At 38.4% G+C, this 27,178-nt stretch overlaps 1 protein-coding gene and 1 long non-coding RNA gene across 3 annotated transcripts in view; one reads left to right on the top strand and one right to left on the bottom strand.

Moving 5' to 3' along the window:
* Nucleotides 1-5,125, top strand: part of traf4a (tnf receptor-associated factor 4a) — a 63,482-nt gene extending 58,357 nt beyond the window's left edge. Inside the window, exon 7 of the mRNA XM_061972587.1 lies at nucleotides 2,099-5,125. Within this exon, the coding sequence (XP_061828571.1) occupies nucleotides 2,099-2,731 (633 nt within the window). The 3' untranslated portion in view covers nucleotides 2,732-5,125. The remainder of the gene's footprint in view (nucleotides 1-2,098) is intronic.
* Nucleotides 4,201-27,178, bottom strand: part of LOC133614549 (uncharacterized) — a 94,057-nt gene continuing 71,079 nt past the window's right edge. For both annotated transcript variants that reach the window (XR_009816595.1, XR_009816594.1), the window contains one exon: nucleotides 4,201-4,288. This is a non-coding gene — a long non-coding RNA (uncharacterized lncRNA). The remainder of the gene's footprint in view (nucleotides 4,289-27,178) is intronic.

Here is a 27,178-nt window from a genome sequence, read left to right as displayed (position 1 = left end):
TTGAAGAGGCAGGCCCTACTATGTCACATCCTGTACACGAGAGCTTTGACGGCGAGTAGCACTTCAGACGTGTTTATTTCTACAATTGTCAGAGCTGTGTCAGCCTGTCTTATAGATCACTTTGTGTGATCGGAAACGCTTTAGATGTTGAGTTGAGTTTGAGTTTATTTCGAACATGCAAGCATACAACATGATACATCGCAATTTTCAGTTTCTCTTTTCAACATGTTCAAAAAGGAGTAGGAAGAAGCAGAGCTTATTTAATCTTACCCCTTTTCTTTTACATAACAGTTGCTAAAACTTTAGTTCACTACCTGTTCTTAATTTATTCACAAAATACTCCATAAGGTCTTTTGACCTTAATTTTTTTTCAATAACAACTGGTGTCGAACTTTGAGATCGGCCCCAGTCCACAAAAACATTTCAACATCTCACCCAAGTTGCCCCTCCCCCAATCAACGCCTTCACCACTGCTTAATTCCTCTTCGGGGTTGTGGACGGCTGAGTAGCGCTTTATAGCGGCAGTCGGCCTCCAGGGCCCCAAATCCCCCCCTCTGTTGCGAGTTGTTGTGATTACATGTATCATGTTTATGTGTGCTATGCTATGTGAGGTTTTTTCCTTGGACTCAGTCTGGACCCCTCCCGAGGGTCCAGCCTTAGACTGATACTTTTTTTACTCTTCCCCCTTTCCCAATGTCACCTTTTTCCCACCTTTTTTGAGGAGCGCTGTAAGTGGCTGATCCGTTGGCGGTCCCGTCTTGTCCCCTTGTAACGTATGTCTGCTCTTAGTGGGACTGTGCCGAAAATGAAATTTCAGTTCTTGTGGGTCTTGTACATGTTAAAGAATGGACAATAATAAAGCATCTTGAATCTTGAAGTAATAACAATAAAAATAAATAAATAAATAATAATTGGTGAAGTAAGTTATATTTCATATGATGAGATGAGTAACATTATTTTGAGAATGAATGAATAGATGGATGGTGTCCAAACTATCACAGCCTTGTTCTATAGCCTCGGGTTACTAGACAACCGCTTTGAGCTAGCGTTTTAGCTAGTTAACCTCCGGCTTGTGACCCCTTCATTTTTTATTATTTTATCGAAGGGGGTTTTGTTCCGCAGTAAGTTTTTATTTGTCATATGAGCGAAAAAGATGCCACAGCGGACCTTTTATTACAATGAAGGAAAAAGCACTAGTGGGACACAAGCCGATGAAGGATCGCCTCACACTGCTAGTTTGTGCTAGCGCTACACGACGCTACTGCTAGTTTATCACTCCCAAACTCCTAGTCTTCAACAATGCCCCAAATATTCACAGAAACAAGGTAAAAGGATTTTCCTTTTTTCGTTTTTTAATTTTAGCAACATGGTTGTTAACGTTTTGGAGCGGACCAACAGGACTTTTGTGTGTGTGACATGTTGACATTTAAGCTTGCTGTAATGTGGTGTTGTTTGGGTAAAAAAAAAAAAATTGTATATATATATATATATATATATATATATATATATATATATATATATATATATATATATATATATATATATATATATTTATATATATATATATATATATATATATATATTTATATATATATGTGTATATATATGTATATATGTGTATATATATGTATATGTATATATGTGTATATGTATATATATATGTATATGTATATGTGTATATGTGTATATATGTATATATATGATGTATGTAATGTATGTATATATATATTTGTATGTATATGTATGTATGTATATGTATACACATACATATATATATATATATATATATATATATATATATTCAATTCAACGTGTCTTCAAAGTGTGTAGTGTTTTTTTTTTAAATACTAAAATAGTGACTTTTGTCGAGGTTTGAAGCAATTATTCATGTTTACATTGATTCTTATGGGGAACTTTGCTTCACTATACAAATGTTTCGGTTGTAGAACCAATGGTTAATAATTAATGGTTCATAGATCAAGGTTCCACTGAATTATTATTTATATTATGACCAGTCTTTAATTCCATTCAGTTACGTTGCACCTTGGTCCGGCATTATTTGTCCTTCTTTTCAAACTGTGACTCATTTCTGCTACAGTGCCCCAAACTGGCCATCGGGCGTCACCTGGAGGACACCACCAAGTCTCACCTGACCATGATGTGCAACCTGGTGGGGCGTCAGCGGCAGGAGATCCTGGAGCTGCGGCGGGAGATGGAGGAGCTCTCTGTCAGCCACGACGGCGTCCTCATCTGGAAGCTCAGCGACTACTCGCGCAAGCTCCAAGAGGCCAAGCTGCGGAGCAACCATGAGTTCTTCAGCCCACCCTTCTACACGCACCGCTACGGCTACAAACTGCAGGTGTCGGCATTCCTGAACGGCAACGGCAGCGGCGAGGGCTCCCACCTGTCCGTCTACATCCGCGTGCTGCCCGGCGAGTACGACAACCTGCTGGAGTGGCCCTTCTCCTACAAGGTGACTTTCTCCATCCTGGACCAGAGCGACCCGTCGCTGTCAAAACCGCAGCACATCACCGAGACCTTCAACCCCGACCCCAACTGGAAGAACTTCCAGAAGCCCTGCAGCACCCGCAACTCGCTGGACGAGAGCACCCTGGGCTTCGGCTACCCCAAGTTCATCTCCCACGAGGAGATCAAGAAGAGGAACTACGTCCGTGACAACTGCGTTTTCATCAAGGCTTCCATAGAGATTCCCCAGAAGATCATGGCTTGAGATGTTCCTGAAGGAAACTCTTCAACAACCCTTTAGATACTTCCTACCTGAGTGTCTCACTAGACCTCCATGTATGACAGGGGAGAACATGTTTGGCCCTCCAAACCCTCACGCAGTCCGCAAGAAAACGCCTTGGAAATCAAACAGTGCCTAGAGTTTAAAAAGTCAAATATTTGTTTTGTTTCTCATCTCCTGCACAAATGTGTCGGGAAAGATGATATGGACCAGGGAGGTTCTGCACTTGGAGAAACCTTGGATGGAACTAAAAAAGGGTGGGCAGCAGAACTGAAGTCCAACTGCCTTCTGTTTACATGCTCTTATCCCACCAGACTGAACACACTGCAGGTGCAGCTTGATCCATTTTTCACCCTTTATGCAAAACTAAACACGATGCAGACTTCAGGAGAACTGCTCTTATCGCCAGAACCTGCTTGTAGGTACCTGGACAACCTCCAGACACATCCTTGTGTTATCCCCTACCAAGTGTTGCGTCTATTGTAGAGTCCATTAGTGGTCCATGGTTCCTTTTCCCTGCTTGGTGCGATTCATTTGGTCAGAATTTGGGTTTAGGACCAAATCAACCAGTTGGAGACGACTCCAAAGTCCTCTGGTTGTCGGGAGAAAGTCATGCTGAGCTAACGAAGCAGCAACTGATCGGGACCTGTAGACTTAGACTTAGAATGACCTACCGTAATTTCCGGGCTATAGAGCGTACCTAAATATAAGACACACCCACCAAATTTTGTTGTGTACATATATTGGCCGCACAAGTCTATCAGGTGCAGGTGTACACATTGAAACATTAAATATCTACACAGGTGCTTGAGTTCATTCATAAATTTAGGAAACTACAGTCTGGCCTTTTAAAGCTCGTTAGTGACTTTTCATTCTGTCCGGCGGCTGTTTACTTTTTTCGATGGCTGCATCAATCGTTTTCAGTTTTGGGCTGCGTCTTGTGCATTTTCTTCTCCGTGACGAGGGTGAGTCCATAACGCGCTAAATGGCTGACTGAATGTTTGTGTAAGTGTGTTTGATTTAATGTGAAGAATTTGAATTGGTCCATCTAAACCAGTTTGGCAATTTCATTGTTCTGATGTAACAATGCAACATTTATTGGGAGGCATGTGAAGCCCATTAACCCGGGGGAAAAAATAAAATAGCTGTATTATTGTAGAAAGCGCAGGGATCAAACGTGAGGAAAAAATTGTCCGGAAATTATGGTAGTTGGTGTGGCTTGTTTATAACCGAGACCAGGCACAACTGTGTGTCTTGCTCCGGTTCCAAATGAACTCTGCCAAAACATTACATAAATTCTCTCCAAGCCGCAAAAGAACAAATCCGCTAAAAAAAATATTGACGTATTGAAAGTTTAGCGATTAGCATGTGGTCCTCTAATGTAGCCTGCCGCATTGTCACCACACCTTCTTCCTGTTTACATTCTTGCGACCAATCAGAGAAGAGAGCGAGCTCACCTGTTCTGTTGTGACGAGTTGGCGTTTTCATCCCCATTAAAAAGGAACCGGGCCACGGGACCAGGGCAAGTAGGCAAAGTGTGACCTGTTGGATCAAACATGCATTTAATAAAAGTGAAGGAGAAGCCATGTGGCCTTTTTATAAAGTCTGATCTTGCATGAGAGTTGGGGGGCAAACACATGCATGCTTCATGTGCTAACATGTGGACCACATTTTGTACTGTAACCTGTTCTCTTGAAGCCTCCACCCCTACCTTGAATATTTTATCCACCCCCTTTTTTGAGAGTTTTAAAATAGTTTTTTATTTTTATTTTACACAAAATGTGAACGCTAGTGTGGCTCTTCTAAGCCGTTAAGTAAGACAACGTGTTGACCGTGTATTGTTTTACAGACAGCTAATGGTCTCTGCAAGTATGTGTTACCATGTTACAGCGCCACCTAAAGGGCGGAGGACTATAATGTACAGTACACTTACCATTGATGTGAATACTAATGTAAAAAAACGAAACAATACAGAAGCACATTCTGTCCTTTTCTTACTATTCATAGAAACTCCCTGATTCCTTCTCATAATACCAGCTGATATTTTACACTCATTTGAGGGAGTGATGAGATTTTTTTGTACAATTGTGTATTTTTAAAAAAAACAAAACAAAATACTTTGCTGTTTTTTTCTTTTTTTACAAATGCTTTCAAGTTGGAGAGTCGGGGTTGACTTGGGGATTGATCTCAGCCGTGTCGAGATTCTGTTTGTCCGTGTGTCTTACGTGTCTGTATTATTTCCTCTTTGAAAACATTAAAAAAAAGTATTTATTTTTAAAGGAGCCGTCGCGAGTTCACACAGATGGCACCAACATTTTAATGTATTGTTTGATGAGTGCTTGTTCATTTTTTGATTAAAATAAAATACCATATACTGTGTTTAAATTCTCAGTCTTTTAATTATTTAGTTTTTTGCTCTTTAGTTTGCATATGTTGACCAGGTGAGAGACCACCCAAAATTCTTCAAAGTATGAGTCAAAGTCCAGCAATCCTTCCCTCAGTTCAACTTGACTCCACCCACCTTGTAAAGTGCCCACATCATCTCAAACATTTCATACGACCACAACAACTCAGATGTATAATTAAAGACTTGGTTACACAAAGTAAGAGCCACGTAATGCACTCCAACCAGGAGGACTTTTTATGTCCGGAAAAAAAAATCAGGATTAAACATAACGGAATAGTGTTGAGGCGGGGGGGAAAAAAGTGTGATGATAGCCATAGAACCAGAACTTGAACATGCTACAACATAAACATGGTCTCTACTCAGCACTGTACATATAAGCTATGTAATTAATTTATTATAGGTTTCATCAAATGGTGAGTTTTATTTTCTTATTTTAGCTTTAATATCCATTGATTAACTTATTTTACACTTTTATAATAGTGTTAATGCAATGACAACAATTTGACAGCGGAACAAAAGTAAAATATACTTAAAATATTTCCTAAACTTTGAAAAAGAATGGTACACAAATTTGGACTAAAACTATGTAATATTATTTGAAGAATGTATACTTATATATATATATATATATATATATATATATATAATTAGGGCTGCAACAACTAGTCGATTTAATCGATTAAAATCGATTATAAAAATAGTTGCCGATTAATTTAGTCATCGATTCCTTGGATCTATGCTATGCGCATGCGCAGAGGCTACTTTTTTTTTCTTTCTTTTTTTTTTTTACAAACCTTTATTTATAAACTGCAACATTTACAAACAGCTGAGTAACAATAATCAAAATAAGTATGGTGCCAGTATGCTGTTTTTCCCCCCAATAAAATACCGGAAAGGATAGAAATGTAGTTTGTCTCTTTTATCCAATTATTAATCGATTAATCGAAGTAATAATCGACAGATTAATCGATTACCAAATTAGTTGTTAGTTGCATATATATATATATATATATATATATATATATATATATATATATATATATATATATATATATATATATAAATGCATCTTCTTTTCTTAGCATCACATTGTGTTTGTACTTTTTTATTTTTTATTAATACTCTTAAATGCAATTTTACTTGCAACATTATATTGTATTTTTGTTTTATGTTTTACAATTTTCTTCTTTTAGCATTATAATATCTATATATATATATATATATATATATATATATATATATATATATATATATATATATATATTTATTTTATTATTTTTTTCTTGTAAATAGCCCATTGCAATTTTCTTCTCTTGACAATACCGGTATATTGTATTTTTGTTTACATTTTTTCAATATCTCTTTTAGCATTATAAATATAAAATGATGTATACAACCTATCAATCAATCAATGTTTATTTATATAGCCCTAAATCACAAGTGTCTCAAAGGGCTGCACAAGCCACAACGACATCCTCGGTACAGAGCCCACATAAGGGCAAGGAAAAACTCACCCCAGTGGGATGTCGATGTGAATGACTATGAGAAACCTTGGAGAGGACCGCATATGTAGGTAACCCCCCCCCCTCGAATGAGACCGAATGCAATGGGTATTGTAACATTGTTTACAAATAATTATATTTGACTGGATGATTTATTTTAGATGTGGCCCATTACTTCTTCAATCAAAGGCAGATCCAAAGAAAGGACAATTAGGGCTCGGAGTAAAAAAAAAAAGTTTGTTCCTTTCCTCTTACATTTCCGATTTTGTGCATAAACAGGCGAGATTAACAGGGATGAAGTGATCTCATCTTCATTTAGGGGCGTGTCTCAGTCCCGCCTGTTAGGCGGGATGAGATGAGGATGAGATGCACAAGGGCCAACTCGGCTTTGAAGCCTCGCCAGGAGTTTGCATTAGTTTGGACGACGGCCGCCGCAGGAGGATTTAGTTGTGGTGAGGAAAATGAGCTTTTATTGTCAAAGTCACCGAGCGATCTTTTTAAGAGGACATTTCCCACTTCGTTGGGCCTAAAGTCGTCTTGAAAACGTATCATTTCTCTCTGCCTTCAAATGACAACAACATGTGTGTGAGAACTAAACAAAAGGGGTCTGCTTCACTTCCTTCGACAAGCAAACCTTTTCAAGGACAATCCACCTCTGTGAAGACTTTAGCGTGTGTGGGGGTGCACAAACAGCCTGGCGGTGACTGTAAATAGTAACCGTTAATGACATGTTTGCGTGCCGTCACGTGGCGCCCGCCCTTTGGCCTCGCTCACACACGCGCCAGCACTCGCTCAGTCCTTGGCGGCGACAGGCCAATGGACCCTCAGGTCGTACAGTACGCTACTTTCAGGTCGCACTAAACGCTTCCACACTAAACCTCAGGTCACAGAGCATCAAAGGGTTCATTTTCAAGGAAACAACAAAAGATAATTTATTTTTACGCTTTGTTGGTGAAAATTGTTATGATAACCGTAGAATCGCAGCGAACGGTGTGGCTGCTCAGCACAATAGGAGCACACCAAAACAATGACATGTCTTTCAGACCACCAAGGTTGAGTACCGTATTTTTCAGATTATAAATCGCAGTTTTTTTAATAGTTTGGCCGGGGGTGCGACTTATACTCCGGAGCGACTTATGTGTGAAAGTCCCGGAAAATATCAAATAATATTATTTATCTCATTCGTGTAAGAGACGAAGCAAATGGCAGCAATCGCCACTCACACGTCAACCAATAAGAATTTGGCGGGGGAGGGTCATGGCAGAAGTGCATTGTGGGTCGTGGGATGCTAACTGCTATATGCTATATGCTACTGCACCGAAAAGGAAATCATATACTGCAGATTACAAGCTGGACGTAGTGAAATATGCAGCAGAGAACGGCAATCGAGCAGCTAGCAAGGCGCATACCAGAGGCAACACCGGGGAGGAAGATTTAATCGGATTTAGCGATCGGGAGTGACAGATTGTTTGGTAAACGTATAGCATGTTCTATATGTTATAGTTATTTGAATGACTCTTACCATAATATGTTACGTTAACATACCAGGCACATTCTCAGTTGGTTATTTATGCCTCATATAACGTACACTTATTCAGCCTGTTGTTCACTATTCTTTATTTATTTTAAATTGCCTTTCAAATGTCTATTCTTGATGTTAGGTTTTATCAAATAAATTTCCCCCAAAAAATGAGACTTATACTCCAGTGCGACGTATATATGTTTTTTTCCTTCTTTATTGTGTATTTTCGGCCGTTGCGAAGTATACTCCGGAGCGACTTATAGTCCGAAAAATACGGTAGTTTGGAATCATTTAGTTTTACTATAACAGCACACGTTAACTTATTTTTACACTTGTTTAAAAAGTGTTCTAACTCCCTGTGGCTGCCCTGTACGACGGGCCCTATTCTTTATATATACTCTACCACAGTGGTTCTCAACCTTTTTACAGTGATGTACCCCCTGTGAACATTTTTTTAATTTAAGTACCCCCTAATAAGAGCAAAGAATTTTTGGTTGAAAAAAAAGAGATAAAGAAGTAAAATACAGCACTATGTCATCAGTTTCTGATTTATTAAATTGTATAACAGTGCAAAATTTTGCTCATTTGTTGTGGTCTTTCTTGAACTATTTGGGAAAAAAGATATAAAAATAACTAAAAACTTGTTGAAAAATAAACAAGTGATTCAATTATAAATAAAGATTTCTACACATAGAAGTAATCATCAACTTAAAGTGCCCTCTTTGGGGATTGTAATAGAGATCCATCTGGATTCATGAACTTAATTCTAAAAATTAAAAAATTAATCTTTAACATCAATATTTATGGAACATGTCCACAAAAAAAATCTATCTGTCAACACTGAATATTGCATTGTTGCATTTCTTTTCACAGTTCTTTTTGACAGACATTTTAAAAAAATCTCACATACCCCTTGGCATACCTTCAAGTACCCCCTGGGGTACGCGTACCCCCATTTGAGAACCACTGCTCTACCACATACGGATTACTATTCGCATCCAGCCAGGAAGAAGCTGTTGTAGCGTGCATACACACATTACATCGCACAGGCGTTTCAAATGTAAAGTGTAATCTTTTCCATGGATTTCAATGACATGCACATGTCCTTGTTAAAAAAAAAAAACTTTCTAAAAAGGGCGTGTCTGCAGGCGGATGGGAGAAAACAAATAAGAGAAACATTAAGCGTGTAAAAAAACCACAAAAGGGAGAATAGGGCCCTATTTGGGTAATTGGATGAGTAGTTTTATTTGAATTTACTTTTTATTATACAGTAGAACCTTGATTTACGAATCCCTCTTTTTGTGAACCTATTGATTTCCGAACTTTTAAAGGAGCCATATGTAATAATTTCATGTCAAGTCATCATTAAATGGCCCTGCTATGTCAACAGGCATTAATAAATCATGTTTTTTTCAAATACCTTTTATAACAGTAGTTCAGCCGGGATATGCTCATTTCAAAATTAGATTTACAACCCTGAAATCTTGTTTTTATTTCGATGCCCCGCCCTCTACCATTTGACCAATTAGAAAGTCCATGAGTGTGTCACATCCAGGTTTCCAGTTACGCACCGCCCTCTTCGTCTAGCTACTGCCACTGGTAAAGTTACTAAACATGTCAGACCTTAGTACATCTAAAAGGCGTTGTTAAGATTCTCAACTTATTCATGACAAAGCCAGGAACAAAAGTGGAGTGTATCCAAAATATTGGATACACTCATTTCAATGTGTTTTCTTTATTTTCATGACTATTTACATTGTAGATTGTCACTGAAGGCATCAAAACTATGACACCTGTGAACATACTTGCCAACCCTCCCGAATTTTCCGGGAGACTCACGAATTTCAGTGCCTCTCCCGAAAATCTCCCGGGACAACCATTCTCCCGAAAATCTCCCGATTTCCAGCCGGACAACTATATTGGGGGCGTGCCTTAAAGGCACTGCCTTTAGCGTCGTCTCTCACCTGAAAAGGAGACTATTATATATGTCTCCGTTATCCATAGGTTTATCTATAACCCATAAAGTAGGCAGGCATGGAGCTATTTCTCAGCGTGTGTTAATTTCAGCCAGCACGTTAATACTGTAGGGCTGGCTACGGGGTGTTAGCCAATGACTTTGGCTGGGGGGCGGGACTTCCGGGAGAGATAGGGAAGTGACGTTGTTAATAGGAAGTGGGTGTTCGAGTTTTGCCGGGAAAAGAGATAGACACACATTGGAGCTGTTGTGTGGTTGAATTACATCTTGTGCAATAAAGACAAGACAAACAAAGAAGTCGTATGAGCCTACATTCCTGGGATCATTACAATACACTGACACACAACATACGGATTCCCATCATGCATTGCTTCAAAACTACGGCACGTTGTAATATATACTTGCCAACCCTCCCGGATTTTCCGGGAGACTCCTGAAATTCAGCGCCTCTCCCGAAAACCTCCCGGGACAAATTTCCTCCCGAAATTCAGGCGGTGCTGGAGGCCACGCCCCCTCCAGCTCCATGCGGACCTGAGTGACGTGTCGACAGCCTGTTTTCACGTCCGTTTTCCCACAATATAAACAGCGTGCGTGCCCAATGACGTTAGAACTGTAGAATGATCGAGGGCGAGTTCTTGGTTTCTTATGTGGGTTTATTGTTAGGCAGTTTCATTAACGTCCTCCCAGCGCGGTAACGACGCACAACAACCGCAGTCACATTTTTGTCTACGTAAAGCAGTTCGTCTGCCGTAAACAGCAATGTTGTGACACACTTAAACAGGACAATACTGCCATCTACTGTACATGCATATGTGACAATAACATCTAGGGCTTTTAGAGAGTGCAGTGCACAACTGCGCACACAACAAAAAGACGAAGCAGAAGAACGAGGAAGATACAGCCATGGCGACGCCGACAACGAGTAAGATGAAGAAATACGCTTGTAAGTTCCAAGCCGGAGCTGCGATTGGACCTGGATAGCCTCCGGGAAGAAGTAGTGGACTACCAAGTGCTTGGCAGTGAAGATCTTCCTCAGGAAGCAAAGATTGACCTGTTTTGGGCCATGCTAGGGAGAGATGTAAGATTCCAGACTCTAGTGCATTTGATGAAAGCACTTTTGTGCATGCCACACAGCAATGCATCATCAAAGAGGGTGTTCAGCATGGTTAGAAAGATAGTGACAGAGAATAGAACAAGGATGGACAATTCAACCCTTAACTCAACAATGAGTTGAGTTAAGGGTTGTGTTATGTGTTATGTGTGTGTATATGTGTAAATAAATGAACACTAAAATTCAAGTATTTCTCCAAGTCAAGTATTTCATATATATACTGTATATAAGAAATACTTGACTTTCAGTGAATTCTAGCTATATATATATATATATATATATATATATATATATATATATATATATATATATATATATATATATATAAGAAATACTTGACTTTCAGTGAATTCTAGCTATATATATATATATATATATATATATATATATATATATATATATATATATATATATATACAAATATATGTATATATATATATATGTGTGTGTATATATACAGTATATATATATATATATATATATATATATATATATATAAATATATGTATATCCAAGTCAAGTATTTCATATATATACTGTATATAAGAAATACTTGACTTTCAGTGAATTCTAGCTATATATATATATATATATATATATATAGCTAGAATTCACTAAAAGTCAAGTATTTCTTATATACAGTATATATATGAAATACTTGACTTGGAGAATTCTAGTAAATATACTCCTCCCCTCTTAACCACGCCCCCCCCCCCCCCCCCCCCCCCCCGACCACAACCAAACAACCCCCCACCACCTCCCGAAATCGGAGGTCTCAAGGTTGGCAAGTATGTTGTAATATCCAAAATTCCCGGATTCAGAGATCGCTCGCCAGTACTCAAATGGCAGAACAAAACCTACCGGTACTCAAATAGTGAAAGCAGCAAGTACAGTACAGTTAGTAGAACTGTGTTTTCATTACTGTACTATATATATATATATATATACATATATATAGGTATAAGAAATACTTTAATTTCAGTGAATTCTAGCTATAAATATACTCCTCCCCCTTAACCCCGCCCCCGCCCACCCTACGCCCCCAATCACCCGAATTCGGGGGTCTCAAGGTTGTGTGTTTAATCATCTAAAATGTAATCTGATTACTCAGATGGGCTGCAATGGCACACAACTGCAGTCCAGTTTGGAATGTGAGTTGTGACAGTGATAATAAAATCACATATTTGACTCGGTTCCGCCTATCAGAACCTTCTTGGGGCTCACGTTTGTTTTTAATCAAGTTCGGCGTCCACGTGGTCACTCCTTTATGACGAGCAGCTGGCGCTTCTCGAGTCGCAGCTGCGTTGCATAAAGGCTCCGTCGTTCATCACACAATCTGCTGAGTATTGATTTATGCACCTCGTGCACGTGCAGCCATGCAAACTCTGATTGATAGTTCTCTTCTTCTCTTTAAAGCCGGGCCAGCAGAGGGTCAAAGGTCATTCATAGACACCATGGCTACCTGCCAGGAGGCTGACAGCAGAGCTGGATTAATTTCTGGTCTAGATTATGAGAGGGGGGTGAACTGGAGGTGTCCAGCAAAGGCATGATGGCTAGAAATGACCGGCCACACCATTAGGGACACCTGCAACACAATTATTAAGTATAAATGTGCCTTTATGCGTACTTTTTGAAAAAGTACGCATGGAACCACTGCAAATTATAACAGTAACAATAAACATACGCAATATGAGGCATAAAAATGACACTTTAAATTATGCATGCAATTTATTGGGTTTGTTTTATGTTGAATGAGGTCATAAAATGAACTGTCTGTACAGTATGTGTCATTTCCAAACCGCTAATAAACTGATCTATCAATTTCAATTGTCACGTATAGTCATCATTGTCTGTTTTTAATGCTGTTGCTGATTTCTATCGTTATTCTAACTTAGACAAGCTTTAATGATCCACAAGGGAAATTGTTCTACACAGTAGCTCAGTTACAAAGGATGGAAAGTGTAAGGATGGAAAGGATAATGCAGGTATAAAGTACACTAAAAATGTACCGTAATAGCAATATAAAATCCACTTTTAACCCAGCAGATTTGGTCACATTTTCAGTAGACCCATAATACATTCATAAAAGAACCAAACTTCATGAATATTTTTTTGTGACCAACAAGTATGTGCTCCAATCACTCTATCACAAAAAAATAAGAGTTGTAGAAATTATTGGAAACTCAAGACAGCCATGACCTTATGTCCTTCACAAGTGTATGTAAACTTTTGACCACGACTGTATATATATATATATATATATATATATATATATATATATATATATATATATATATACAAATATATGTATATATATATATATATGTGTGTATATATACAGTATATATATATATATATATATATATATATATATATATATATATATATATATATATATATAAATATATGTATATATATGTGTGTGTATATATATATATATATATATATATATATATATATATATATATATATATATATATATAAATATATATATATATATAAATATATGTATATATATGTGTGTATATATATATATATATATATATATATATATATATATATATATATATATATACAGGCCAAAAGTTTGGACACCTTCTCATTCAATGTGTTTTCTTTATTTTCATGACTATTTACATTGTAGATTGTCACTGAAGGCATCAAAACTATGAATGACCACATGTGGAGTTATGTACTTAACAAAAAAAGGTGAAATAACTGAAAACATGTTTTATATTCTAGTTTCTTCAAAATAGCCACCCTTTGCTCTGATTACTGCTTTGCACACTCTTGGCAATCTCTTGATAAGCTTCAAGAGGTAGTCACCTGAAATGGTTTTCACTTCACAGGTGTCATAGTTTTGATGCCTTCAGTGACAATCTACAATGTAAATAGTCATGAAAATAAAGAAAACACATTAAAATGAGAAGGTGTGTCCAAACTTTTGGCCTGTACTGTATACATATATATATATTTACATAATGTTTTATTTTTTTTTTAATTGTATTACATTACGTGTAATCTTTTACATTTTAAATGATCCTAAAAGGATGCAAGACAAAAACAGTAGGGGAAAAGTTGAATATCCATTGTATTGTTTTGCTATTCCCATTCAGCTATAAAAGCTTGGTACATGGAATGAATTAGCGGAGTGTTGGATTGCTCCGCCACGTACAAGCACAATCTTCTCACTGCTGCTTATCGCAGTGTTGTCTTGTTGTGCATACAAATCTCTTTCTGCTTGACATTGTGACTTGAGGATAAACTTAACCCCCAGACAGCATTTAGACTTTAAGTAAAGCCTTTCTGTGAGCTCCCACGATGGAACCCATAATCTGGCCCACATGGGACTGAAATAGAAATAATGTATACTTTTGGGGTCTATTTATAATCTCATCCTTTGTTTTGGAATGTACATTTTTCTGATGTTTTACCCTGAAGACGACTTAAATGTATGTTGCCAGTATCCTGTTGGACATAACTTTTGGTTCATTTTGATGTCAACTATGCAAAACACATACTGTATCTGCATCTCAAAGCACTAAATATAGTCTAAAGTAGAGATGTCTCCATTCAAGCCTTGAGTATTGGCCGGTACTGATATTGATCCATTACGATATCAGTAGAAATCATACATACTTTTATTATCCTGTAGTGTTGATTGTTAAAAAAAAGGTTGGATCAAGTGAAATGACTTAGGGAGCAATGGTAGGTATGAACAAGACTAACCTATTCATTATTATCAGTCTGGAATGGACTTTAAATTGGAGTGGTCATTTTTTTTTGTAATAACTAGTGGCCACAATAAATTGCCACAAGATGCAGTAAATTGGATGATACGGACACGTCTGTTACTGGATACATTCTAATATGCTTTTGCTATGGAGACTTTGTCTATGTAAGTAATATGCATCCATCATTATTTGATTTTAAATGTGCTGTTTTGGAGTGCAATTTTTAATTAAGGACACTTATTAAACTTATGTCTAGCTGGTGTGCTCTTGTGTGCTAAACTGTTGTGTAGCTGCTAGTTCCGAGTAGCCTACAGCCTATCATGTTTACTTTCTGTAAAATTACCTCACTAAAATACAAGAAAAGACCAACCTTGTATGCTTATGTCGCGCTTTGACTAGTAAACGCTCTGCAGGACTGCTTGTATCGGAGCGCTTACATCGGACATTTCAGATGCAAGCTGATCTAATCCGATACTTGTTTTTTGCCTTATATTGTACTGATATCCTATCTGATCAGGACACCCCTAGTCTAAAGTGATCTTTTTGGCCTGAAATAAACTTAACTATGACAAGAAAAGCTCAAAATCACAGAAAAGAAAATAATAACATTGTCTATTGATAAACTCATTTCCCTTACATTTACAGTGTGTAACCAATTGGCCTTAAACTAACATCTTTAGAGTCATGTGGTTAGTGTAGGTGAGGAAAATACTATCTCTATTAATGTCTTAGTGCTTCTCAACGACCTCCTTTTGTGGTCCTTAAGAGTCACGGACCTGCCTGGACACCTCTCATGTTCTGGGAGCAGGAGGATCAGCAATGTTGCTCATTGAAAGGTTTTATTAACTTTGATATCAATATAAGAAGAAAAAAACACCAACTATGGGAGGCTGTGATTACTTACTATGTCTTTAAATCTTCATGTTTACATTTGACAGTGGATGACAAGCATCCTATTGACACTATAATCCAGTAGTGCTCCTACACCGCACCGGTCAAGCCGACTTTAATCCTATTCCGACCACTTTCATCATAACCAAGACGATATCGAGATTAAATTCTCCCGTGTCCGCAGCAAATCTACCGGGAGGGGAATGGGATTGTTGAGGCCTCCAGATGGGCAGGAAGTGACTGCAAGTGATCTCTAATAGTGTAAATATGGATTATATACGTTAAAACACAAATTTGAAATGTTAACACAACCTGCCATCAATTCAACAAATTGAGATCAAACTGTAGATTGTTTGGCTGCAGCGAAGAAGGCAAAGCATATTAGAATTCCCAGTTGGACCTTGTTTCACTGTCACGTTAAGAGGAGGAAATGACAAAAGCACCAAATCTTGAGCAGATGGTGAGATTATCCTCTAAACATGGCTTCATGTCGCCTCATGGCAACACTGGCTTTTAAAAAAAAAAGCCCAAGTAGTGCGATGTGTATTTCACTGCTAGCATGTCAGTTTAAAGGCTTTATTTCTTTCCACCTCAAAATCAATGGAAACTGAGGAAATCAAGCTGCACTGAACGCATCACTCTCAAAAAGAACAATGGAGGAGAATGGGCACCTGCCATATTAATTATCCCATTTCCTTGTTCTCTGTTTGTAACAGAACAGTGAATAAATACATAATATATAAATAGTAAGTAAACAAATATTAAAGATATAAATAATCATTATCTCAAAAAATAAATAAATAAATAAAAGCAGGTTCCAGATGTTCATAATTGTTCTTTTTTATACTTTGTGAACACTTGTAATTTGAACAGTCCTTAAACTGAATCATATCAGTACTTTGATTTGTTTGGTTAATCCATTCCATAATTTAATTCCACATACAGATATGCTAAAGGGTTTAAGTGTTGTACGCGCATACAGATTTTCCTCTAAGGTTATATTTTTCCTCTTTTATTGAGAAGAATTGTTGTATATTCCTGGGTAGAAGGTTATAGTTTGCTTTGTAGATAATTTTAGCTGTTTGCAAATGCACCAAATCGTTGAATTTCAATATTTGTGATTTAAAAAATAAAGGGTTTGCATGTTCTATATATCCAACATTATGAATTATTCTAATTGATCTTTCTTGTAACAGTGAATGAAGCGCACATTTGTAGATGTATTTCTGCACAATAACTCAGATATGGTAACACTAGTGAGCAGTAGAGAATATGAAGAGATTTTTGGTCCAGATCATATTTTGCTTTATTCATTATTGATGTGTTTCTTGCTACTTTATGTTGTATAATTTTACATGAGGTTTGTAATTCATTGTATCATCTATTACTACACCCCAAAAAAAAATGTATTTTACTCTCTACCCTACTTGGATGTACAAATGGTACAGGTGGGACCATTTGTGGCATTATGCTTTATATAGCTGGCTTCCAAATTGTGCTATGGAAACCCCTGTTAGTGCAGTAGTTCACAAAGATTACTTTTAAATGTGCCTTTTGAGTGCTTTCCAAAGAAGTAGATCACATAGCTGCCTTCCAAACTGTGCCATGGAAGGCACTGCTAGTGTAGTGGTTCACATAATTTACGTTCATGCATTTTAGTTCCAAATTGTACCTTGGGATCATTTGGTATTGTAGATGTTCGGATAGCTTTCATCCAAATTTTACAGTGGAGGACTGTGATAGGGTAGTTACTACTAGCATTGGTATTGTAGTGGTTTACCTAGCCAACAAACACACAGTACCATAGAGGACGTTGTTGGGGTTGTGGCTCCATTTAAAATGTAATGGTTCACATAGCTAACTATCAAACTGTACCGTGGGAGAGTTTGCTAGTGTAGCGGTTCGCATAGCATACTTTCGTCCAAAGCCACCTACCAAACTCTAAAATGGGGGCCCTTTTGTGGTGTAAAGCTTCACATAGCTGGCTTCTAAATTATACCAATGAAGTCACAGCTCATATAGCAGTTCTCAGAGCTCACTTCCAAACTGTACCTTGAGAGGTATTAGTCGTGAAGTAGTTCTCAAAGATTACTTCTAAATTGTGCCATCAGAGTGCTTTCCAAAGTAGTAGCTCACATAGCTGACTTCCAATCTGCAGGTGTAGTGATTCACATAATTGCAGAGGTGGGACAAAGTCATTGTTTTGCAAGTCATAAGTAAGTCTCAAGTCTTTGCCCTCAAGTCCCGAGTCAACTCCCGAGTCAAGACAGGCAAGTCCCAAGTCAAGTCTAAAGTCAAGACTGGAAAGTCTCAAGTCAAGTCCCAAGTCCTGCATTTTGAGTTCCGAGTCCCTTCAAGTCCTTTTAACCACAGGCTAATATATTTACACAGATTGTGTATGCTTTTAAAACGCTGTATTTATTTATTAAAACAAGTGCATTTGAAATTGCAGGAAAAACAATAGTGCTGACATTGCACTTCATAATAGCAGTATTAACCTGTCATTTTAAACATTTAACTCATTCCTTTACAGAATTTAAAAAAACAAGTGCAACTTTACTTATTCGTACAAAAGTGTTAACATTGTATTTCCATGGCATACTGCTTTGTAACTAGTTCCACAGCAGTTTCTATCCTGTTCTTACCTTATCTCATTGATCTCATCTCATACTGTATGTGTGTTGATGTGTGCGTACACATGAAAAACATAACAAATACATGAACATAACAATGAACAGAGTTGTACTTTTTAGATGTCAGGGCCCTATGCAATATGTACACATATTCTTAATATAGTATACATTTTAACTGACCTTTATTTGACTATGTTTGTCTTTTTGTAGGTGGCTAAAATATGCGGTGCTGCTGACCGCTGTTTAAAGTTACGTTACTGTGTGATACATTGACTAACGTAACATTATGTATAGGTACCTCATGCAACCCTGCTTAAAAAAAAATCACTTGACAAAAAGTATGAATAAGGACGCAACAGATTGCCGTGTTTGCAATGAAGTTATAACCATAGACATCTTATAAGTAGACGCAGCATTGGCTGCTGTGACGCGAGAAATTTGGCCGCCATCTTGAAGTGGTGATGAGGAGCCGGCGAGCAGCCTAAACTGACAGTTGACAGGTAGAAAACAACGATGCCAGGCTGGTGTTCAGCGTTTTCCTGCTCAAATGAGCGGACTGTTGAAAATAGGAATCGTGGGATTACTTTTCACAAGTAAGATTTAACATTAACGGTTGTTGTTGATAATTGGTTGTATTTTGTGAAAATAATATTACCACAGAGTTGAGAGGAGCAAAGATCTTCAATATTTGTATGTGAAAATCACAAATAAATCTTCTGGGGGAGGATGAAACCCCTTACAGGGTTTTGGTTTACAAACATTCAGCCCCAACTAAAACAAAATTCACCAGCTGCCACTGATTATGATGCATTCTCATTTTAGGAAAAGTATAAGACAACACTTTCTTAACAGTATAATTGTAACCAGGAATAAGTCTTCAAGTAACAATATTCAAATACTAACATTGTTGGGTAAGACAGAATTTGGTTTTATTCTGAATCCAATGAAACAGATTGGTGGTTTTTGTCGTGACATGGACTTTGGCGCAGTTTCCTGTAGTTGGTAGTGTAGTTGCTACCATTGGTAATGTAGCAGGCTTTGGTAGTGCAGGTCTTTTACATAGCTGCCTTACAATCTGTACCATAGAAGCAATTGGTAGTGTAGTACTTCACATAGCAGACTTTCATATCAGTATAGAAAATGAATGAATGGCTGACTATTTACTGTCGACCAATCAATGGACTGCTCGGTTTAGGTACAACACCGCTGTAACAGCAGGCTACCAAAAAAGTGGTACAGCTCCATTATTGTGGTCTGTTTGGTACTACAAAAGTTGAAGAGCTGCTTGATGGAATTGGGCTTATGTTTACATGTACTCAAAGGGGGGTGGTTGTCAGCACAAAGCCCCGCCCCCCTTCTGTCTTGATGTGCATTGCCACATGTGTGCTGCAGCTCAAATATCAGCAGCGCTTCCCCCACAAGCGTCTGCTGCAGGCGAAGGACACACATGCTCCCTCCAGCCGGCCTTTTCCTCTTCCTACGTCTCCGTTGACATGGACCAACAAAACAAGTCTCCATTCAGCTTCCACCGGTTGTTCCCTGGGCCATCTGATAGCGACATTGTTGTGAGGAGCGCCAGGGAGCGTCAGGGAGCAGAACGGAGCGGGCCGGTTGCCAGGGTGAACGCGCTCCGTTGAGCCAAGCCGGCCCCTGATTGGCCGACTCCGGGCCGAGGGGAGGGAAATTCTGCCAATTGGAAACAATCAATGTTTTGTTGCCGGGCCGAGCTGCACTGACACGAGGCTGTCATTTATTGCCATTATTTATTGATCCCTCGTTGGGTTTAAGTAGGTTAAGTGACACTTAAGAAGTGAAAGTAAAAGTTTATACTCAAGAGTGTGCTTGCCAAGCACCATATGCATAAGGTTCTATGCATACATTTAACATTTCCGTGGGATCTTTTCTAGCGGTAACATGCTGGGTACAACAACAAATACTGTACACAAGCAAAACTCCCTTTCATACACATCACAGGTTAATAATACTGTAGGTGATGTTCACATGTATTAAAGCAGAGCGGCTTAGACAAACACAGCCGCCCTGTTTTTAATCAAAGCGTGCTCCTCTGTGATTTGGAGCCAGATACACTTCTGAACTTAATGACAAAGATTAAAAAAACACAAACAATGATTTCACTTTTGCTGAACTTTTTTTGGCTTCTGAGTAAGGTTGGGTACCTTTCGCATTTGAACTGATACTGATACCTGGAAATCGATAACAATACTCAACAGTACGAATTTTCGGTACTTTTGTGTGTGTGTTGATAAATATTAATTGTTTGATAATAAAATATTTATTTTTAATGTAACATTTAAAATGAGCCTATTATGATAACTGTGCTTTTCAGTTGTTATATTTTGTTTTCTAACTAGTTTTATATAGTAGACTTTGCATGCAGTGGCAAAGATGTTAGATGGTAGTTGTCTACAGGCTATGGTGTGTTACTATGAAGCTGAATGTTGGTCTAGTCTTTTGTTGCGCCCTACAAAGTCTTTATACTCTAAGTATTGTATTGTTTAGGCACTTGCTGCTTGATTTTAACATGCATGTTAGTTATAGTTTTCATTACCAAATTTGGATGTGTTGAAATCGATATGTAAAATCGCTAATGCAAATAACTAGTATATGGCAAAGCCAAAGTGAAGCCTTGCTTTATGTTTAAACATTTTCCATCAGGCATACTTGCTTTGTTGGCAGAACATTGCAACATAACTACCCAAGTCTGCTCTGAGTGTTGCTTGTTTCCTCGCCAAGTATTTGAAGCGGATAGTCACCGGTTAATTTTACGTGAATCAATACCTGGTAGCACAGACGGAATTCGGTTGGTGCCTAAAAAAGTACAAAATTCAGTACCCATCCCTACTTTGGAATCTTTTTTTTATTGCATTCTTGTGTCAGCAAAAAAAAAAAAATGTTTCAGTTTAATTTATATTTTTGTTTAGCTGAACTTACTTCATTTTGAATAAAGGAAGACACTGATGGAGCTTCCATAGATGTTATTGAACCTATTTTCCAGAAATGGACTATGATAGGAGAGTTTTAATATCAGTCACTGACAAAGTTCTTACGTTTTGGACCAGAAACCAGGGATTTAAAAAAAAAGTTTTGTATTATATTAATAATTTAATTTATTATTTCAATTAACTTTATAACATTTAATTTAATTACATTTGATTTGATTTTAAAGTTCTACCAATCAGTTGAATGAGTTACTGAGTAAAACAGGAAGTAAGTGCACATAATTAGAAGCAATCCAGGAATAGAGGGACGGCAGAGTCAAAATCCTGATATTTCCAATAACACTGAGGTTAATCGACACATGTCGATGTTACCCGACTTCCTGCCTGCATTTTTTTTCTACCACATTTTTTATTTAATCAGACGACTAATACATCATTTGATTATGACATGCTGGGTGGAGAAAGCTGCAGTATTGTGTGACTGAAGAGGGTCCAAATCAAACAATAACACGAGGGAGGGGCTCCCACCCAGCCATTTGTCACTATATGACGAGAGTAGCAGAGTTTCATGTCTCCTCCCTCTCAAAGCAGCAGAGATTTAGTCCTCCTCCTCAGAGATGGAACACATCTGGAGCCAGAGCTAAAGGGCCTAAACCTGGCGCCGACCTAACACCACAAACAAGTTAGACTTTAAAATAGAGAGGACGACTCTTCCAACAGCCTTTTGTACTCAAACCAACGCGCAGAAGCTGCAAAAAGAATCACAAGACTTTAAAATCCTCTTCAGTGAAGTGCTCTCAAAAGCTCCTTAAATTAATCCTAAGAAATTAACCGAAGCGGACACCGGGTCCTTTCTCGCCTTGTGTATCTTAATTGTTCACAGCTTTTATAATCCTGCAGTCCTCATGTGGGATCTGATCCAGTCTGCCTGCTTCTGATTAGTGCTGAACCACGTGGGGCCCGGCTGGAATCTGCGGTGGAGGTTGAGAGGTTTTGAGGGATGCACAAGGATTGTCCCTTCTTTAACTTGTGATTATTTCTCATTTTCGCTCAGATGAGTGCTAATGACAGAGATGCCTGAATGCCACTTGTGGAACTTGTGGCAAAGTTGAAAATGTAGACTGGGAGGGAGTGATCCAGGAACCATATAACTATGGAGAATCAACCCATAGTTTGGCAATTTTGGCGTCTTACTATGAGAACATATAAACTGTCTAGCCGTTAGCCCACAAGTACACACATGTGCTCATGTTAACCATTGGGATCTTGGTTTCTTCGGTTCCCTTGTTCTTAGGCCACACGTTCTAAATGTATTGGGTTCTAAGGATCACTGGTGCCTCGGGCCACTAGTTCTTAGGGTCACTGGTAATGGGTTCTAAGGATCACTGGTTCCTCGGGCCATTAGTTCTTAGGGACACCAGTTGTTGGGGCCAGTAGTTCTTAGGGTCTCAAGTTCTTAAGGACACTTGTTTTCGGGGCCTCTAGTTGTTACATTTTTAGTTGTCGGGGCCTCTGGTTTGTATGCCCTCAAGTTCTTCTGAGGAACAGACCTGGGCTATTATTTTGACTCGAGCGCCACATTAAGAGAAACAAATGTGTAAGTGTATATATATATATATATATATAGAGCCACTGTTTTTCTAAAGGCCACTGGTTCTTTGGTCTTCTGGTTCTAAGGACGACTGTTTGTAGGACTTCTGGTTGCTATGATAGTTCTTAGGGCCACTGGTAGTTGGGGCCTCTAGCTTTTAAGGGGCGTTCACATGTTGCCGGTTTAGCGGTTCATGGCGGTTTGGCAATTCGCTGTGCTCAGCCAAAACCTGTGTTATCACCAAACACAAAACTTGGTCATCCATCACTCCTCCACTTTGAACCTTAAAATCGGGGACCTGACAAAATGTTCATTCTTTGTGTCGAAATGGGTTCCAAACGCCTTTTGTCGTGTGAGGAACAGCAGTCCCCGTAATTGCACTGCAAGATTTGTGATAATATAATGTTAACACTGCCATAATCGGCCAGTCACATGTTCCTACCGGATATGAACACAATAACTAAACGTAGTTGGCGGAGTTAAACATGGAACCATCACAAGCTCATCAAGGAGCTACATGGAGGTAGAGGTGGAGGACTCCACCGCCTTTCAGGGAGATCTGTGGTACTATTGCGCCAATCTGCATGTGCTGTGTTCAAAACGTGTTGAAAACGCTGTCAGACACTGTTGAGACACGGTTCACGGCGGTTTGAGAAATGCCATCCAAACCGGCAATGTGTGAACGTCCCTTAAGGACTTTTGCTTCTTCGATCCACTAGTCCTTAAACCCACTGTTCTTAGAGCCACTGTTTTTTAGAGTTACTAGTTCTCTTTGGGCCTGTGGTTTGTAGGGCCAGTGGTTTTTAGGGACAATTGTTAGAGCCTCCAGCTCCAGCAGGTCTTAAAGAAGGAGGTGACAGGAGACGGTGGTCATCAGGCAACGCCAGGCTGTATTGATGGTTCACCGGGGAGCCTTCCATCACCGACAGGAAGGTCTGTCCTGTTGTTCCTCCGCTGCCGCTCTCACATTTCAGGCACATGGAGCACATTAGCTCTGAGTGGCGCTTTAGCGGGGAGGGAGTCAGGGGGACGTTCATCGCACCCTGACCAAGCAGAGACGGAGTCCGCTTTGTTTTCTCTACAAACACAATATACATTTAGGACTTCTTGTAGCAAGACGCTGTCCATTCACTGCCAGCAAGGCTTCAGCTTGTAAAGCTGTCTGAGGAATGTTGCTGGAATTCCACACCCATTGTAGCAACGTTGGAGGAAACCACGCCAATGGCTCTTTTTAACATGGTCAGCAACAGTCACACGACTACACTTCTAATGTGCTTTTTAAAAACTCCAAATTGACCTGGCAACTATTGGTAGCACGGAGGAGATTGGCTCATATCAATTTCCCTGGTGGTCACTTGTTGCTAGGCAGAAGTCATGGGGTTCATTCATAACTGCCCTATCAGCCAATGAAAAAAAAGTTATATTTTGTCTAAGAAAGACAGCATTCTACAGTATGTAATAACAAAACCATGTCTACAGGACTGTTTTTGTTTCTAAACATAACTGCTGTAGATTAATGCCAACATATGGCATTTCAGGCGTAGATTTCAAACAAAATTATTGTCGAAATGTATTATAATCTTCTTTAAGACGTTTGCTATAAATTAGTGCAAGACCACTATTGTTTTTGAAAGGCATCAGACGCAAGATGGCTGAGGCAGCTGAGGTCAAAGGTCAAGTCAGTGTTAATAGACATGTATCTTTTTGTAGACTTGCAGTGATTATTTCTCTATGGAAAACAAGAACCATATTAATTTTGAAGAATATCTGCTTGACTATTTTTGGTTCTGTGTTGAATCATTTAAAGAGTTGTTGAAAATGCAATATGTTTGTGATACAAACTGATGTGTTTGAAGTTACTTTGTTCTTGGCGTAAAGGTCAAAGTGCAGTCTCGGCTGAAAGCAAGTTATGTTTTACTTTATGACAAAGCTTTGGAACAATTTTTAACTTTTCCTTTTGCGTTTATAATGTGCTCTCGTGACTTGAGCGTCAGCATCATGATTCACACATTCCATTTGGACAGACGCACACTTTTACAACCAGACCAGGAGTAAAACATTAAACCGTGTCCAACAGATAGTGATACGTTTGCTTACGGGCTACTAAAAGGATGATTGTCTGGAAAACAAAAAAGTGTGAGATCGAAACTGCAGGAGGGTCTCCCACACAAAGTGTGAGTCAAATGCATTAAAAAGGTGTGAAACATTCAGTGTCCAGTTTCTTGCTGAACACTTAATTCTTTGCACGTGTGAATGAAGGTTTGGGAGGATCATTAAAAGGCTCAGTCTAGCTGAATTTAGGAATGAAAGACTGTTATAGCTATTACTATCTTAAATATAAATAGTTGTAGAAAATAACTTATCCTTACCATTTTTTTTGAAGGATTGCCAGGGGTTGGGTAAAATCAAACTAAATTGTTTGTGGTACCTCAAGTTAAGAGTGTCACAACTTAAAGAGTATTTTGAGTTAAGAGCTGCCTCTCGGCTAATTCTTATGCTTTAAGTTGCAAGCAAAAATGTGGGTGACAAGCATTCCTCCCATTAGTTCGCGAAGCAAATGCGACATTGAACCCTGTATAAGATCTGCCCAAAACATCTGGTCTTACTCGCTAGCATTTGCATATAGCTAGAGATCGACATAACTTGGTTTTTTTCAACCATGGAAAGGAAGAAGGTGAGTGAGAAGGATAGTGCTATAACCAATGCGTGGATGATATTCATTGAATTAAAATATAAATAATAAAAAAACATGACTGAGCCTGTTGCCAACTTGGCGAAGCAATTTGAGCATATCACTGCTAGTCTGCACTATACTGAAGCATAGTCTAACGCCAGCTATGAATGTTCGAATAATATTTAAAAGTCCAACATTTATCAATGAAAATGTGGAAAAGCTGCTGATGTTTTGGATGGAGAAGCAGCTTGTAGGAGATACCACTCTGCAAGGTAAATCCTGTACATTAACATTAGATTACTTCATAAAACTACTATAGTTGTTTGCAGTACATTCTATTGTATTGTCTTTGTACAATATTTATTATCTAAAGAATTGTTTTTCTTTTTAAAAGGCATGTTACATGTTAAAATTATGCTGTTGTGAAGAGCAAGCACCAAAATAAATTGATTTCAATTCATTTCATTGGGAGACAAATATTTGAGAAGCAAGTGCTTTGAGTTATGAGCGCTGTTTAAGAACCAATTAAGTTTGTAAGTTGAGGTACTAGCTGATTTTAAAAGTGTCAAGAAAAAAAGAAAAAATACAGTAAAAAATGCAATACCAAACACTAAATAATGATAATAGATTTTGTTTTGAGAAATAAATTGTTGAAGGATTTTCTCCTGCTTGTACAGTGCATCCAGAAAGTATTCACACTTTGTTATGTTACAGCCTTACACCAATATGAAATATATTCATTGTTGTCCTCAAAATTCTACACATAATGACTATGTAAAAAAATGTTAATTTACATTTTTTGCAAATTTGTTAAAAACAAAAAACTAAGAAATCACATGTACATAAGTATTCGCAGCTTTTGCCATGAAGCTTCAAAGTGAAGTCAGGTGCATCCTCTTTCAACAGAGCATCTTTGAGATGATCTTACAGCTTAATTGGAGTCCACCCTGTGGTAAATTCAGTTGGTTGGACATGATTTGGAAAGGCATACACCTGTCTATATATAAGGTCCCACACTTGACAATCCATGACAGAGCACAAAACCAAGATTGAAGTTAAAGGAATTGTCTGTAGACCACTGAGGCAGGATTGTCTCAAGACACAAATCTGGGGAAGGGTACAGAAAAATATCTGCTGCCTTGAAGGTCCCAATGAGCACAGCGGCCTCCATCATCCGTAAATGGAAATCGTTTAGACCCACTTCCCCAGAGCTGGCCGGCTGTCTAAACTGAGCGATCGGGGTAGAAGGGCCCAAGTCAGGGATGTGACCAAGAACCCGATCGTCACTTTGTCAGAACTACATCTAAAAATGGTTGCGCACTGATTGCGTCCCATCCAACCTGATGGAGTTTAGGAGGTGCTGCAAAGAGGAATGGGCGAAACTGCCCAAAGATAGGTGTGCCAAGCTTGTGGCATTGTATTCAAAAAGACT

Source organism: Nerophis lumbriciformis, linkage group LG17 (genome assembly GCF_033978685.3).
Source record: "Nerophis lumbriciformis linkage group LG17, RoL_Nlum_v2.1, whole genome shotgun sequence".
Classification (NCBI taxonomy): domain Eukaryota; kingdom Metazoa; phylum Chordata; class Actinopteri; order Syngnathiformes; family Syngnathidae; genus Nerophis; species Nerophis lumbriciformis.
Note: the sequence above shows the minus strand (reverse complement) of the source record. Positions and strands in the feature narration are given on the sequence as shown.